This window comes from Lolium rigidum, chromosome 7 (genome assembly GCF_022539505.1).
Source record: "Lolium rigidum isolate FL_2022 chromosome 7, APGP_CSIRO_Lrig_0.1, whole genome shotgun sequence".
Lineage (NCBI taxonomy): Eukaryota > Viridiplantae > Streptophyta > Magnoliopsida > Poales > Poaceae > Lolium > Lolium rigidum.
This window is the reverse complement of record NC_061514.1, coordinates 125,969,332-125,985,454: the sequence shown is the minus strand read 5'-3', so window position 1 is coordinate 125,985,454 and position 16,123 is coordinate 125,969,332. Positions and strand designations below refer to the sequence as shown.

Sequence of the window (16,123 nt, the reverse complement as noted above, 5' to 3'; positions counted from 1 at the left end):
TAATTAACTCCACAATCTACAAGAGATCGTGATCATAGCATAAGCCAAGTACTAACACGGATGCACACACTGTCACCATTACACCGTGCAGGAGGAATAAACTACTTTAATAACATCACTAGAGTAGCACATAGATAAATTGTGATACAAAACACATTGCAATCATAAAGAGATATAAATAAGCACTTCACTACGCCATTCATAACAGTGAGTAAGTATTCTGTGAAATATAGCCTAAGAGACCCACACGGTGCACACACTGTCACCTTTACACGTACACGTGGGACAAGGAGTCTCTGGAGATCACATAAGTAAAACTCACTTGACTAGCACAATGACATCTAGATTACAAGCATCATCATATGAATCTCAATCATGTAAGGCAGCTCATGAGATTATTGTATTGAAGTACATAGGAGAGAGATGAACCACATAGCTACCGGTACAGCCCCGAGCCTCGATGGAGAACTACTCCCTCCTCATGGGAGCAGCAGAGGTGATGAAGATGGCGGTGGAGATGGCAGCGGTGTCGATGGAGAAGCCTTCCGGGGGCACTTCCCCGCTCCGGCAGGTGCCGGAACAGAGACTCCTGTCCCCCAGATCTTGGCTTCGCGATGGCGGCGGCTCTGGAAGGTTTCTGTGGGTTTCGTTCTTCGTAATAGGGTTTTCGCGACGGAGGCTTTAAATAGGCGGAAGGGCAGCCTCGGAGGGGGCCTGAGGGCCACCACACCATAGGGCGGCGCGGCCCCTCTCCGGCCGCGCCGGGTGTGGTGTGGGGCCCCCAGGGCTTCCCTCCGGCGGCTCTCGGGTGTTCGGATGGTTCCGGGAAAAATAGGAACCCGGGTCTTGATTTCGTCCGATTCCAAGAATATTTCGTTACTAGGATTTCCGAAACCAAAAACAGCGAGAACAACGAAGCGGCCTTTCGGCATCTCGTCAATAGGTTAGTTCCGAAAAAGCATAAATATGACATAAAATGTGCATATAACATGTAGATATCATCAATAATGTGGCATGGAACATAAGAAATTATCGATACGTCGGAGACGTATCGGCATCCCTAAGCTTAGTTACGCTCGTCCCGAGCAGGTAAAACGATAACAAAGATAATTTCTGAAGTGACATGCCATCATAACCTTGATCATATTGTAAACATATGTAATGAATGCAGCGATCAAAACAATGGTAATGACATGAGTAAACAACTGAATCATAAAGCAAAGACTTTTCATGAATAGTACTTAAAGACAAGCATCAATAAGTCTTGCATAAGAGTTAACTCATAAAGCAATAATTCAAAGTAGAGGTATTGAAGCAACACAAAGGAAGATGAAGTTTCAGCGGTTGCTTTCAACTTGTAACATGTATATCTCATGGATAATTGTCAACATAGAGTAATATAACAAGTGCAATATGCAAGTATGTAAGAATCAATGCACAGTTCACACAAGTGTTTGCTTCTTGAGGTGGAGAGATATAGGTGAACTGACTCAACATAAAAGTAAAAGAAAGGTCCTTCAATGAGGAAAGCATTGATTGCTATATTTGTGCTAGAGCTTTTATTTTGAAAACATGAAACAATTTTGTCAACGGTAGTAATAAAGCATATGAGTTATGTAAATTATATCTTACAAGTTGCAAGCCTCATGCATAGTATACTAGTAGTGCCCGCACCTTGTCCTAATTAGCTTGGACTACCGGATCATTGCAATGCACATGTTTTAACCAAGTGTCACAATGGGGTACCTCCATGCCGCCTGTACAAAGGTCTAAGGAGAAAGCTCGCATTTTGGATTTCTCGCTTTTGATTATTCTCAACTTAGACATCCATACCGGGACAACATGGACAACAGATAATGGACTCCTCTTTAATGCATAAGCATGTGACAACAATTATTATTCTCATATGAGATTGAGGATATATGTCCAAAACTGAAACTTCCACCATGAATCATGGCTTTAGTTAGCGGCCCAATGTTCTTCTCTAACAATATGCATGCTCCAACCATTAAGGTGGTAGATCTCTCTTACTTCGGACAAGACGGACATGCATAGCAACTCACATGATATTCAACAAAGAATAGTTGATGGCGTCCCAGAAGCATGGTTATCGCACAACAAGCAACTTAATAAGAGATAAAGTGCATAAGTACATATTCAATACCACAATAGTTTTTAAGCTATTTGTCCCATGAGCTATATATTGCAAAGGCGAATGATGGAATTTTAAAGGTAGCACTCAAGCAATTTACTTTGGAATGGCGGATAAATACCATGTAGTAGGTAGGTATGGTGGACACAAATGGCATAGTGGTTGGCTCAAGTATTTTGGATGCATGAGAAGTATTCCCTCTCGATACAAGGTTTAGGCTAGCAAGGTTATTTGAAAAAAACACAAGGATGAACGATACAGCAAAACTCACATAAAAGACATATTGTAAACATTATAAGACTCTATACCGTCTTCCTTGTTGTTCAAAACTCAATACTAGATATTATCTAGACTCTAGAGAAACCAAATATGCAAACCAAATTAGCAAGCTCCAAGTGTTTCTTCATTAATGGGTGCAAAGTATATGATGCAAGAGCTTAAACATGAGCACAACAATTGCCAAGTATCAAATTATCCAAGACATTTTAGAGTTACTACATGTATCATTTTCCAATTCCAACCATATAACAATTTAACGAAGAAGAAACTTCACCATGAATACTATGAGTAGAACCTAAGGACATACTTGTCCATATGCTACAGCGGAGCGTGTCTCTCTCCCACACAAGCATTTATTCAAACAAAAACAAGAAACATACAGACGCTCCAAGTAAAGTACATAAGATGTGACGGAATAAAAATATAGTTTCAGGGGAGGAACCTGATAATGTTGTCGATGAAGAAGGGGATGCCTTGGGCATCCCCAAGCTTAGATGCTTGAGTCTTCTTGAAATATCCAGGGATGAACCACGGGGGCATCCCCAAGCTTAGACTCTTCACTCTTCTTGATCATAGTATATCATCCTCCTCTCTTGACCCTTGAAAACTTCCTCCACACCAAACTCGAAACAAACTCATTAGAGGGTTAGTGCATAATCAAAAATTCACATGTTCAGAGGTGACACAATCATTCTTAACACTTCTGGACATTGCTCAAAGCTACTGGAAGTCAATGGAACAAAGGAATCCACCCAACACAGCGAAAGAAGCAATGCGAAATAAAAGGCAGAATCTGTCAAAACAGAATAGTCCGTAAAGATGGATTTTATTAGGGCACCAGACTTACTCAAATGAAAATGCCCAAATTGAATGAAAGTTGCGTACATATCTGAGGATTATGCACGTAAATTGGCTTAATTTTCTGAGCTACCTACAGGGAGGTAGACCCAGATTCGTGACAGCAAAGAAATCTGTTTCTGCGCAGTAATCCAAATCTAGTACTTACTTTACTATCAAAGACTTTACTTGGCACAACAAAACACAAAACTAAGATAAGGAGAGGTTGCTACAGTAGTAAACAACTTCCAAGACTCAAAATAAAAACCAAGTACTGTAGCAAAATAACACATGGGTTATCTCCCAAGAAGTTCTTTCTTTATAGCCATTAAGATGGGCTCAGCAGTTTTTATGATGCACTCGCAAGAAATAGTGGTTGAAGCAAAAGAAAGCATCAAGAGGTAAATTCAAAACACATTTAAGTCTAACATGCTTCCTATGCATAGGAGTCTTGTAAATAAACAAGTTCATGAAGAGCAAAGTGACAAGCATAGGAAGATAAAACAAGTGTAGCTTCAAAAATTTCAGCACATGGAGAGGCATTTTAGTAACATGAAAATTTCTACAACCATATTTTCCTCTCTCATAATAACTTTCAGTAGTGTCATGAGAAAACTCAACAATATAACCATCACATAAAGCTTTCTTATCATGAGTCTCATGCATAAAATTATTACTCTCCACATAAGCATAATCAATTTTATTAGTAATAGTGGGAGAAAATTCAACAAAGTAGCTATCATTATTATTATCATCAAGTGTAGGAGGCATAGTATAATCACAACAAAATTTAGTCTCCATAGTAGGTTGTACCAAAAGACCACTATTATAATCATCATAAATAGGAGGCAAAGTATCATCAAAGAAAATTTTCTCCTCAATGCTTGGGGGACTAAAAAGATCATGAAAACCAGCTTCCCCAAGCTTAGAACTTTCTACATTATTATCAACAATGGTGTTCAAAGCGTTCATACTAATATTACTACCAGCATGCAAATAAGATTCCATAGGTTTTTTAATTTTCGCATCAAACAATCCATGTTTTAAATCAGGAAATAGAATAAGAAGCTCATTGTTGTCCATTATGCCAAACTAGTGTAAACAAGAAACAAAAAGATGCAATTGCAGGATCTAAAGGAAATAGCTTTGAGCACAAACACAATGGCGCCGGAAAAGTGCTTGTTACTCGGAACCGGAGTATGAGTGCCTTTTTACCTTTCCTCCCCGGCAACGGCGCCAGAAAAGTGCTTGATGTCTACGGGAGCTTCTATTCTTGTAGACAGTGTTGGGCCTCCAAGAGCAGAAGTTTGTAGAACAGCAGCAAGTTTCCCTTAAGTGGATCCCCCAAGGTTTATCGATCTCAGGGAGGAAGAGGTCAAAGATATCCCTCTCATGCAACCACCGCAACCACAAAGCAAGAAGTCTCTTGTGTCCCCAACACACCTAATAGGTGCACTAGTTCGGCGAAGAGATAGTGAAATACAGGTGGTATGAATAAGTAGTAGCAACGGCACCAGAAAAGTGCTTTGCCCAGGATAGTAAACAAGCAGTAGTAATGCAGCAGTAGTAACGCAGTAAAACAGTAAACAAGCAGCGATAGCAATATTTAGGAACAAGGCCTAGGGATTAGACTTTCACTAGTGGACACTCTCAACTTTGATCACATAACAGAATAGATAAATGCATACTCTACACTCTTGTTGGATGATGAACACATTGCGTAGGATTACACGAACCCTCAATGCCGGAGTTAACAAGCTCCACAATTCAATGTTCATATTTAAATAACCTTAGAGTGCAAGAAAGATCAATAAGACTAAACCAAGTACTAACACAGCGCATGCACACTCGTCACCTTCACGCTATGTAGGAGGAATAGATCACATCAATACTATCATAATGATAATTAACTCCACAATCTACAAGAGATCGTGATCATAGCATAAGCCAAGTACTAACACGGATGCACACACTCGTCACCATTACACCGTGCAGGAGGAATAAACTACTTTAATAACATCACTAGAGTAGCACATAGATAAATTTTGATACAAAACACATTGCAATCATAAAGAGATATAAATAAGCACTTCACTACGCCATTCATAACAGTGAGTAAGTATTCTGTGAAATATAGCCTAAGAGACCCGCACGGTGCACACACTGTCACCTTTACACACGTGGGACAAGGAGTCTCCGGAGATCACATAATTAAAACTCACTTGACTAGCACAATGACATCTAGATTACAAGCATCATCATATGAATCTCAATCATGTAAGGCAGCTCATGAGATTATTGTATTGAAGTACATAGGAGAGAGATGAACCACATAGCTACCGGTACGGACCCGAGCCTCGATGGAGAACTACTCCCTCCTCATGGGAGCAAGCAGCGGTGATGAAGATGGCGGTGGAGATGGCAGCGGTGTCGATGGAGAAGCCTTCCGGGGCACTTCCCCGCTCCGGCAGGGTGCCGGAACGAGAGACTCTGTCCCCCGGATCTTGGCTTCGCGATGGCGGCGGCTCGGGAAGGTTTCGTGGGTTTCGTTCTTCGTAATAGGGTTTTCGCGACGGAGGCTTTAAATAGGCGGAAGGGCAGCCTCGGAGGGGCCCGGGGCCACCACACCATAGGGCGGCGCGGCCCCCCTCCGGCCGCGCCGGGTGTGGTGTGGGGCCCCCGGGGCTTCCCTCTGGCGGCTCTCGGGTGTTCTGGATGGTTCCGGGAAAAATAGGAACCTGGGTCTTGATTTCGTCCGATTCCGAGAATATTTCGTTACTAGGATTTCTGAAACCAAAAACAGCAGAAAACAACAACTGGCCTTTCGGCATCTCGTCAATAGGTTAGTTCCAGGTGCATATAACATGTAGATATCATCAATAATGTGGCATGGAACATAAGAAATTATCGATACGTCGGAGACGTATCAACTAGCTACGACTAGAACCCGTAGTCCATGGGGGAACTACTCACGGAGCATGATGGAGGCGGTGGCGTTGATGGAGATGGCTTCCGGGGCACTTCCCCGTCCCGAACAGGGTGCCGGAACGGAGACTTCGTCCCCCGAATTGGAGTTTCGCGATGGTGGCGGCGCCCGGAGTCTTTCCGGAGTTTCATTAATTGGTCTCGCGTTTTTAGGTCGAAAGGGCTTAAATAGGCGAAGAGGCGGCGCAGGAGGGGCGACAGGGTGGCCCCACACCAGGCCGGCGCGGCCAGGGTGTAGGCCGCGCGGCCCACATGTGTGGTGGCCCCCTGGCTCTCCTCCGACTCCCCTTCGGTGTTCTGGGTGCTTCCGGGAAAAATAGGATGTTTGGTCTTCGTTTCGTCGAATTCCGAGAATATTGCCCGAACAGCCTTTCTGGAACCAAAAATAGCAAAAAACAGGAACTGGCACTGTGGCATCTTGTTAATAGGTTAGCTCCGGAAAAGGCATAAAATCATCATAAAGTGCAAGCAAAACATGTAAGTATTGTCATAAAACAAGCATGGAACATCAGAAATTATAGGTACGTTGGAGACGTATCATCCGGTTCCAAGTTTCAGTAATCAGGGCTGTGATAGGGAGGGCTCGCACACCTTTCAGCACGCCATTGTAAACCTCTGACATGTTGCTGGTCATTATGCCGTACCGAGCCCCTGAGTCGTGAGCTTGCGCCCACTTACTTTAATCCGGGCAGTTCTGATTAATCCATGTACTCAAATTTATTTCAGTCCTCCGGCCCCTCCGGTCTTCTCTCGGCGGCAAGGCAGCTTTCTCGATTTCTTTGTTGATTCCAGCCCAAATAGCATTCATCTTCGCTTCTGTCTTCTGCGTGCACATCCTCTTAAATAGCTTGAACCAGTCTTTGTTCTTGAACTTTGAGTAAAAATTGGCTGCCAAGTGCCTCATGCACCACCTTGTCTCCAGGTCGGGCCACCCCCAGTCAGGGTCCGATGAATTCTTGATTAATTTGAGAGCACTCAAAAGGCATGTGTTGCGATCTGATATGATGCAAACATCGGGCCGATCTCTCACGACTCCCATCTTCAAGCAGCTGAGGAACCATAACCAGCTATCTTTGTTTTCACTCTCGAAAAGTGCATAGGCAATAGGCAAGAGCTGATTATTTGCGTCGACTGCGATCGCCACCAAGAGTGTGCCCTTGTACTTTCCGGTGAGAAAGGTACCATCTATTGACAAGCACCGGGCGGCGAGTGATGGAATGCCCTTATAGTCTGGGGGAATGCCCAGAATAAACGATCAAGGATTTCTTGGTTTTCCTCCAGAGGGTGTTGACGAGCTCTCCTGACCGCTTGAGTCCCCTGGTTAGTTGTTGCTATCTGATGGATTAGTCTCGGGGCAAGGTCATATGCCTCGTCATAGGTGCCATACAATCTCTGGAAAATCTCCTCCTTCGCCCGCCTTGCCTTACTAAAGCTGACCGGGAAGCCAATCAGATCTTCCGCGGTTTTTTGCAGCTTCTTTGTACCAAGGGTTATATCTTCTTCCACCGCCACTTGCATGATATGTGATACATATTTTGCAGTGACGTTGCGGTGGTTGTCAAGAGCCCTCAATTTCTCGCAGCTATGGGGTTCTATTTTTGAGATATGCCATGGCTGACATACCCCTGGGCTCACCCGAGCGATAACTCCCCCCTGCAACCCTCATTCAATTTGACGCATATGACTTTCAGCTGCCTTCGATCAGACTGCTTCACTCTGTGTTGCCGAGATATGGCCAACGCATACCTCTTGATTGCTTGGTCAGCCGATTCCTTGTCTGGGAAAGTTTGCCCAACCTGCGGACTCGCCTCCCTAGGCCTGGAACAGAGCGGAATTCATTGCTCGATGGTCATTGTTTTTAAGAACTCAGGGTCCATTGGTGCCGCAACCGCCCTCCGGGAAGGACCGACGCCTTCTTCGTCCGAGGAGGATTCAGACGAAGAAGAACGAGCGTCATCGTCCAACGCCTCTGGCAGTCCCTCCACACGCTCGCTAATGTCAACGAACACGGACCAGTATCCTGGCTCGGCAACAGAACCGGGCGACCATCCGCTCCGATGGGCCGGTGCTATGGCTCGCAGTCGGTGCCTCATGCTCGATTGGCCTATCATGCCTCGCTGCAGTCGGGGCCAAATGCTTCGATTGAACGGTGCTCGGTCCTGTGACGATGGCCATCTCCTCTTCACCGGTGCCGGTACTACTTCCGGCACCATCATCACTGATATAAACTGAACATACACCATGGGCTCTCCGTACATAGCAGCACCAGGTGTGCTTGCAAACCTCATGTACGTACCCCAATTTCTATCACTCTTTACCTCCCGCAAACCCCAACGGGCAGGTGTCCCATCATTCCCTCCTACGACGATGAGAGCCTCAACGGTCATCTTCTTCCCACGCATGTCGCGCCCAAACTGTGCTCGGATGCATCTTCTAACATCCAAAAAATCTCTATTGACCATATCTGTCACTACAACTTTCATCGACTCGCAGCGCGACACATCGACACCAGAAAATTCGCCGCGTACGACGTCTCCATAAAACACTAACACAGTTTCCATCGTACCTACCGCACAACCATATTTTTAAAATTATATTAGATTACAACACAACAATATTTAACATGTGATTAACATTTTTAAATAATCATAACACAACACCATATTTAATATTTTTAACAGCATTCCATAATAAGTACGGACGGATTTTAGTACCTCAACTTTAGCCTGTGCTCCACTTCTAATTATATCTTAAAATAGTTCCACCTTATTGCAATCAAAGCACTTCGTCCGAATATGCACCATCACTTAATCTAATTAGAAGTTGATCATTCCTACGTGATATATTTCTACGCACATAAAATCATATTCTATATGTTTTCAGCATGTTGCATACATAAAACATATATTCTAGTTCGCAAATTCAATTAGCTATGTACGTTCTAATTACATGTTGCATGTCCTAATATATTACTCAATAATGACTACAGTCGTTCTAATATTTTCATTCTACCTATGCATGCAAATTCTGCATGCAACTACAGAACATGCATTAATCAAACTAATTATAGTACACAATTAATTAGGTTCTAACTACATAAATTAAATAGATCATGCTTTCTTGTTTAAATCCTTACCTTGATATCACAGATTGAGCAAACACTTGAGCAAACAATGAATCAGCTAAGAATTCTTGGGCAGCGAACAGGAGACATCAACTACGTGAGCAAAAACTAAAGTGCACGAAGAGAAAGAGTATGCTGATAGTGAGAGTGCACGGACAGTGAAAGTGCAGATACTGAGCAGACAGTAAGAGCCTTGTATAGAATCAGCTCACCTCGACAGAATCCACAATTAGCAAAAGTTAGACCACCGAAAGCAGGCAATTTGCAACAGTTCAGCATCGAAAGCAGGAAAAAGCAGGTCAATTTGCAATAGTACACACAGCATAAAAATCAGTGCTGCATCAAAGTGTGTGCAGCTAGATGCTGCCGGGCTATCGGCGGAGAATCTCCCGCGCGCTCCCGCGCGAGGCGGCCGGCCGGCCAGCCTGGTGTGCATGCACTACCTGCCGTCAGGGAGAGTGTAGACTGATTTCCCGCTCAGACCTGCCTCAAAGTCAGTGCCGGTTAGAGCTGGGCCGGGCCCTGCCGCCACCTGCCCTCGAGGCGTCGCCACGTCAACCTGCCGCCGCATGCTCCGGCGGCATGGCCCGCGACGGTCGACGGCGGCTGACGGCGCGGAGCAACGGCTAACGTGCCGCCAGCCAGCTCGGCGGCGGACCCCTTCCGCCACACACCCCGGCGGCATCCTCCACGTGTCGCTTGGAGGCTCTGCCGCCGCACCCAGGGTGGTCCGTTTTGTCAAATTGATTCGCAGGTGGTCTTTTTTGTCAATGAATTGGGGAGGGTGATCCGTTTTGTCAAAATTTCGTGGAGCTTGCCATTGCTTGACGATCTCCGTCAGCCTTCAGATCGCTGGTTCCAAGCAGTTCTCCTACAAATCCTAGATCACATGATTGTGAATACACTGCTACTTGTTTGGCGTGTTTGGTTTGCAAGGAACGAAGTCACACATGATAAACCCTTACCTTCGGTGGAGGGATCGAAAATGTTGTTGTGTAGCTACAGACGATTAATCCGTGACATCAAAGTACAAACTGTTGATGATGCACTCAAAGGGAAGCAACCCCTGGTTAGTGGTGGTTCTACTACGATTCGTCGGAGAGTTAAAGTGCCTGACAAATCATGGTGTAAACCCCTTGGCTCAGAATTTATCAATCGCTCTGCCTGTTATTTATCAGCGGTAAATGTGAAAAGTTATTGATCGAAAAGCTAATTTTTTATATAATACTTCAGGAACATTTTTAGCTAATAATTTATCAACCCCTCTTTTCGTTATTTAGCAATGAAAAATGTGAAGAGTTATCGACCCGAAAAGTTAATTTCATTTAGAATAACTTACAAAACATTTTAGCTCACAATTTATCAACCCCTCCGTCCGTTATTTATCAACGGCAAATGTGAAAAGTTATCAATTTGAAAAATTATTTTAATTTAGAATATTATGAGAATATTTTTAGCTCACAAATTATCAAATGCATGTTATTTATCAACGGCAAAATGTAAAAAGTTACCGATCCCAAAAGCTAATATCATTTAGAATATTTTGGTGACTATTTTAGCTCACAAGTTATGAACCCTCTGCCCGTTATTTATCAACGGTAAATGTGAAAATGTACCGATCTTATTTTATTTAGAATATTTTAGATACTTAATTTGAGTAGCAAATGGTAGTTTATTCGAGTAGCAAGTGATTCTCCCACCCGTTATTTCCCCCCTAAAAAACCATTAGCCCGAAAAGGGGAATTATATAAGTTGGTCAAAAGAAAAATAGATTAACGTATCAAATAACTACAACAAAAGGGAATTGTAAAAAGGGAATTGCAAAAATAAAAATGCATCGTCACAACTTGACACCCTTTCACTTGTTTGTGGCCTTGCAAGCTCTAAGGCAGGAGTGCAGCTGCCCGGCGTCGGAGCTGCCGCGGCGCATCCATCGGCACCCACGCGAGCGCGAGATCCGGAGGACAAGCGAGGCGGGAGGAGGGCCGGCACAGGGAGCCCTTGGCGTCGCGCAGCCTCTGCCTCCTCAGTATCGGCGCGCCCTGGCGAGCAGCACGGGGAGGGCTATGGCGCCGAACGCCGGAGCACATTCCCGCCTTGTTGCTCGTCCGTCCTACCTCCCCAGGTGAGTTTTTCCTTCTCATTTCTTCCCCCTACTTCAATCTCCTATTTCACACAACCAGGAAGGTGGATCTGCCCAGCCATGGACGTGAGCAGAAAAAACCATTACCCCGTCTCTTCCTCTCTGCCCCTCCGCTCAGGATGCAGATGTTTGTACTAATAGTCTTTTGCAATTTGTGTGGATTTGGCAGTGACCCGTTTCGATTTCCTGTGAGACTGATGAAGATGTTCCTAGGCTGAATATCTCTGCTATTTGGGTGCCAGGTGACATGGTTTGAATGGGGCATCTTGGGTAATGATCTAATTACTAAAGATTTTGGTTTGCTGCGAAGGGCTCAATTATTTGAGCACGGAGGGTAAGAAAATGTGCATGGTCTCATGAAGAGGGCATTCTTTTATGTGAGGCCAGATCTGAATTGATTATGACTGATGAATATTCATTTGACTTTTGAGCTTAAAGGGTCTACAATTATTTATGTGAGGTGCATTCCCAAGGGTGCATTTGAGCAGTGACGATGATCTTGTTGATTCAGTCCGCTGGCGAGTCTAATACTAGGTGTTGTTGTTATTCTTGCAGGCTTGGTCCAGACGTCTCGCCATCCTTGATGTCTGCGTGGCACAAGCTTGTTCAAATTATTCTCTCACAGATTAACATCTCTGTTTATGCCTAGACCTGTCTTTTTTCAGAATATGGATGAGAATTTTTCGTAGTATGACGCATTATCAATATTTACCATTGAGGGTGTCCAGTTGCCATCTTTACATAGGTCTGGGATTTTTTTTTGTAGAATGCAGTTTCTTTTCCATATGGTCGTTGAGTTGCGTATGGAAAATATGGTGATACAATGCGTAGATGCTTACTAATATTTAACAGGAAGGTCTTGTTGAGTGTGATTTGTTGATTCTTGTACAAATTAAATTGCTGAGAATTTTAAACACATATGTCGGTCTTGCAATTAATAACCATTTTTGTCATATTATCGATTCGCTTAGAATCCATCTACAGCCATCAAAGGCAAAAAAAGAAGTTAGTGCACGATTCTCTTAGAATCCATCTACAGCCATCAAAGGCAAAAAAAAGAAGTTAGTGCATTAGAGGATTGGTACGGAGTTCTAAAGAAAATCCTTTTCGTCATGATGCCCCCACATTGTGGCTATTGCATTGGAGGATAGTTGTTTCCTTAATTAGTTATCCGTTGTGAGTTATTAGACTCTGTTCAATCAATGGTTTTTAGTATATATTTGAATATGATAACACATGTCAGGTACATCCTCATAATTTCAGTTTTCACCAATCTACAAAGATTAGGCCAGCCGGCAGTACCCAGTTGTTGTGGGGTCGATGGTGCGAATTTTGTGGAGGAAGGCCAACCAGAATGAAATTGCTCTCTGCTCCAAGCACAGGTTCCTTCGATGGCATGAGTACTTAGAAGTAGGTTTCTAACTCAGTCAAAAGTCACGCCGCCACTCTGAGACAGGCTGCAATGTACCCATTAATTTTGGTTGAACCAGAGTATTGATGCAGCTATAAAAATGTGAATTCTGCCATTAGTTTCCCACATTTTTCCATAGGTTGTAAATCATGGATGAACTGGCCCTGGTTGATTTCCATGTTTGTTAGCATTGTTGATATTCCACAAAAAGAAGACATTTCCTGCTTTGCATGGCTGCACCAGTGTAATGTTAAGCTCAATATTAGTAAATACGTCTCCCTTTTGCCTTTGCGCTGGGCGCAGCGGGTCATCTAGTTTTCCCTAACCAACCAGCTGATGCGCTCTACAAACTATCAATGTATCATGTTTGGAGGCCAGTGGCTAGGAGACAGGACCGGACGATGATCAAGCTGATGATTCACAAGATCAGAGCGTTGTATTCTTCTATCAGGGATCCTACCTAGAAGACCCCAGGGCTTGTGGGTCGGCTTTGTGTGTGTCTACGTTGGGGCGTAGATATGTTGTTATGTTTTTCTTTATACTTTGTGCTTGTATCTGGTGGATGTGCCTATCTGTTGTCCGTGTTGTGCGTGTACTGTGTGTGGGTTCTTATGGTTGTATTCGGTGTTGTTGGTACTTTGTTTGGATGCTGTCGATGTGGCTTTATTAATTTAAAGTCGGGCTCTTCTCGAGCTTATTGTGTAAAAAAGCCACATTTCTAAGCTTTTGGCTCGGTAAATCTCATGCAAAATAGTCACCCTCTGTTCCACATTAATTGATTTAGTTTAGTACAACTTTGTACTCCGTACTAAATTAGAGTCAATTAATAGAAAAGGGAGGGAGTATATATAATCTATGAAACGAAGTTGCAATTGATTTTGCTGAAGATTTGCGCACTTCACACAAATTTTAGGCGTTTGAGAATTTTTATAAATTTGTTATTTGAGGTTCAGCTGTTCTGACTGTGCTCGGATTTTCTGTGGGGGACTCCTCCTTGGATGATGAGCGGCCACATACACGGCTCATCCTCTGTCCGAAACAAGGAAATCCAGACACGATGCTCTCGTCGCCATCTCCTCCCACCCTTTGCAGCAGCAGCCTCCTCCCCTCCCCTCCCTCCTGCTCCGGCAACCACCACCACCACCACCGCTCCCCAAGCCGCCACCGCACGCGCCTACGCAGCTCCAATCCCGACGCCCCGACCTTCCCAAAGCCCAACCCCGACCCACCTCGCCGTCTGCTCGGGGAAGACCGCCGCCTCAGCTCGCTCGTCCACCGCGGCGACCTCGACGCGGCGCTCCGCATTATCGACTCCTCCCCCTGCCCGCCCGACGTCCAGCTCGCCAACAAGCTCGTCCGCGACCTCTGCCGCCGGGGCCGGCCCGCGGACGCCGCGCGCGTCGTCGACGCGTGCGGCCCCGCGGCCACCGCCGTCACCTACAGCGCGCTGGCCGACGGGTACTGCCGCGCGGGGAGGCTCGACGAGGCGCGCCGCGTCGTCGACAGCATGCCCGTGCCGCCCACCGCGTACGCCTACAACCCGCTCATGCACGCGCTCTGCGTGCGCGGCCAGGTCCGGGACGCGCTCCTGCTGCTCGACGGTATGCTCTGCCGCGGCTGCGCCCCCGACGTCGTCACCTACAACATCCTCCTCGAGGCCGCCTGCAAGGGTGGCGGGTACCGGCAGGCCCTGGAGCTGGTCGACCTGATGCGCGACGAGGGGTGCACGCCCACCAACGTCACCTACAACGTCATCATGGACGGGATGTGCAGGGAAGGCGACGTCGACGGCGCCCGCGTGCTGCTCAACAGCCTGCCTTCTTACGGGTGCAAGGCCAACACCGTCAACTACAACACCGTCTTGAAGGGCCTGCGTACCGCCGGGAGCTGGGGGGATGTTGAGGAGCTTATTGACGAGATGTTCAGCGAGGATTGTCCCCCGAGCGAAGCGACTCTCAGCGTGGTCATCAGTCAGCTGTGTCAAGAAGGATTGCTCCAGCAGGCGGTTCGGCTTCTCGAGAAGATGTCCAAGCATGAGTGCACGGCAAGTGTTGCTACTTACAATGCCGTCATCGGCGGTCTTTGCGAGCAAGGTCATGTGGCTAATGCCTTGGAGTTACTGAGGAAGATGCAATCCTGCGGTTGTGAGCCTAATACTTTTACCTTTGAAATTATAGTGAAGGGTTTGTGCAGTGTTGATCGTTGGGACGATACCACCGAGGGTTTGTGCAGCCCTGATATTTCACCGCTCAATACACTGATTGGTTTATTGTGTCAGAGAGGGTTGACGGTGCAGGCCATTGAAGTATTTAAGCAAATGCCCAAGAAAGGCTGCACCCCTGATTCAACCACTTACAGTACACTAATAGACGGGCTTGCCAAAAGTGGCAATATGGACCAGTCCCTTGAGCTGTTGAATGAAATGGGCAACAAAGGATTCAACTCAGACATAAACTATAAGCTGTTAGCTGAGTATCTGCATGACGAGGCTAAAATTGAGGAGGCAATTCAGATGGTTCATAAACTGCAAGATAAAGGCATATCACCCCACACTGCTCTCTACAATACAATACTATTAGGGCTTTGTAGAAATGGCAAAACAGATCGTGGTATTGATATTTTGGCTCATATGGTGTCTGACGGTTGCATGCCTGATGAGTCAACTTACATTATACTCATCGAAGGCTTGGCACATGAGGGCTATATGAAGCAGGCAAGAGAATTGTTAAGCAAGTTGAGTTCTAAAGATGTTCTCATTGACAGTTTGATCAAGAACGACGGTTTGTTGTTAGATCAAAATATTCATATTTCTTGAGCGATGATGAGTAGCAATGGGGTAGGATAGTGCTTACACACTGCTTCAGTTTTGTTGGTAAGTAAGTTCTCTTTGCTTCTGCTAGCTGTATCGTAGCTTAGAGATTAGTTCTCCTTCTTCTTCAGATTGTTGTGTAACAATGTACTCCAGTATCATGCAATTTTGGCTGGTCTTAATTGCAATCTTCACGGGCTTTTAACAAAATATCAGTGTGCGCTGGAATGCAATATGATATAATAAACCATCTAACCACATACCACATAATAGGATATTTAAGACTTATACTATGAAACATATGCTTCAATAGCTAGTAATTTAGTTGCTACTATTGTGTTATTTTTCCTTGAGTTGTTTTGATACCTAACTGTCTCGGACTA

At 45.0% G+C, this 16,123-nt stretch overlaps 1 protein-coding gene across 1 annotated transcript in view; it reads left to right on the top strand.

The window, feature by feature from the left end:
• LOC124671956 (pentatricopeptide repeat-containing protein At1g09900-like) overlaps positions 1 to 15,746 on the top strand; it is a 34,453-nt gene extending 18,707 nt beyond the window's left edge. The window contains exons 5-8 of the mRNA XM_047208268.1: positions 11,259 to 11,502; positions 11,561 to 11,651; positions 11,763 to 11,817; positions 13,885 to 15,746. Coding sequence (XP_047064224.1) covers positions 11,259 to 11,502; positions 11,561 to 11,651; positions 11,763 to 11,817; positions 13,885 to 15,746 — 2,252 coding nt within the window. The remainder of the gene's footprint in view (positions 1 to 11,258; positions 11,503 to 11,560; positions 11,652 to 11,762; positions 11,818 to 13,884) is intronic.
• Positions 15,747 to 16,123: the final 377 nt, after the last annotated feature.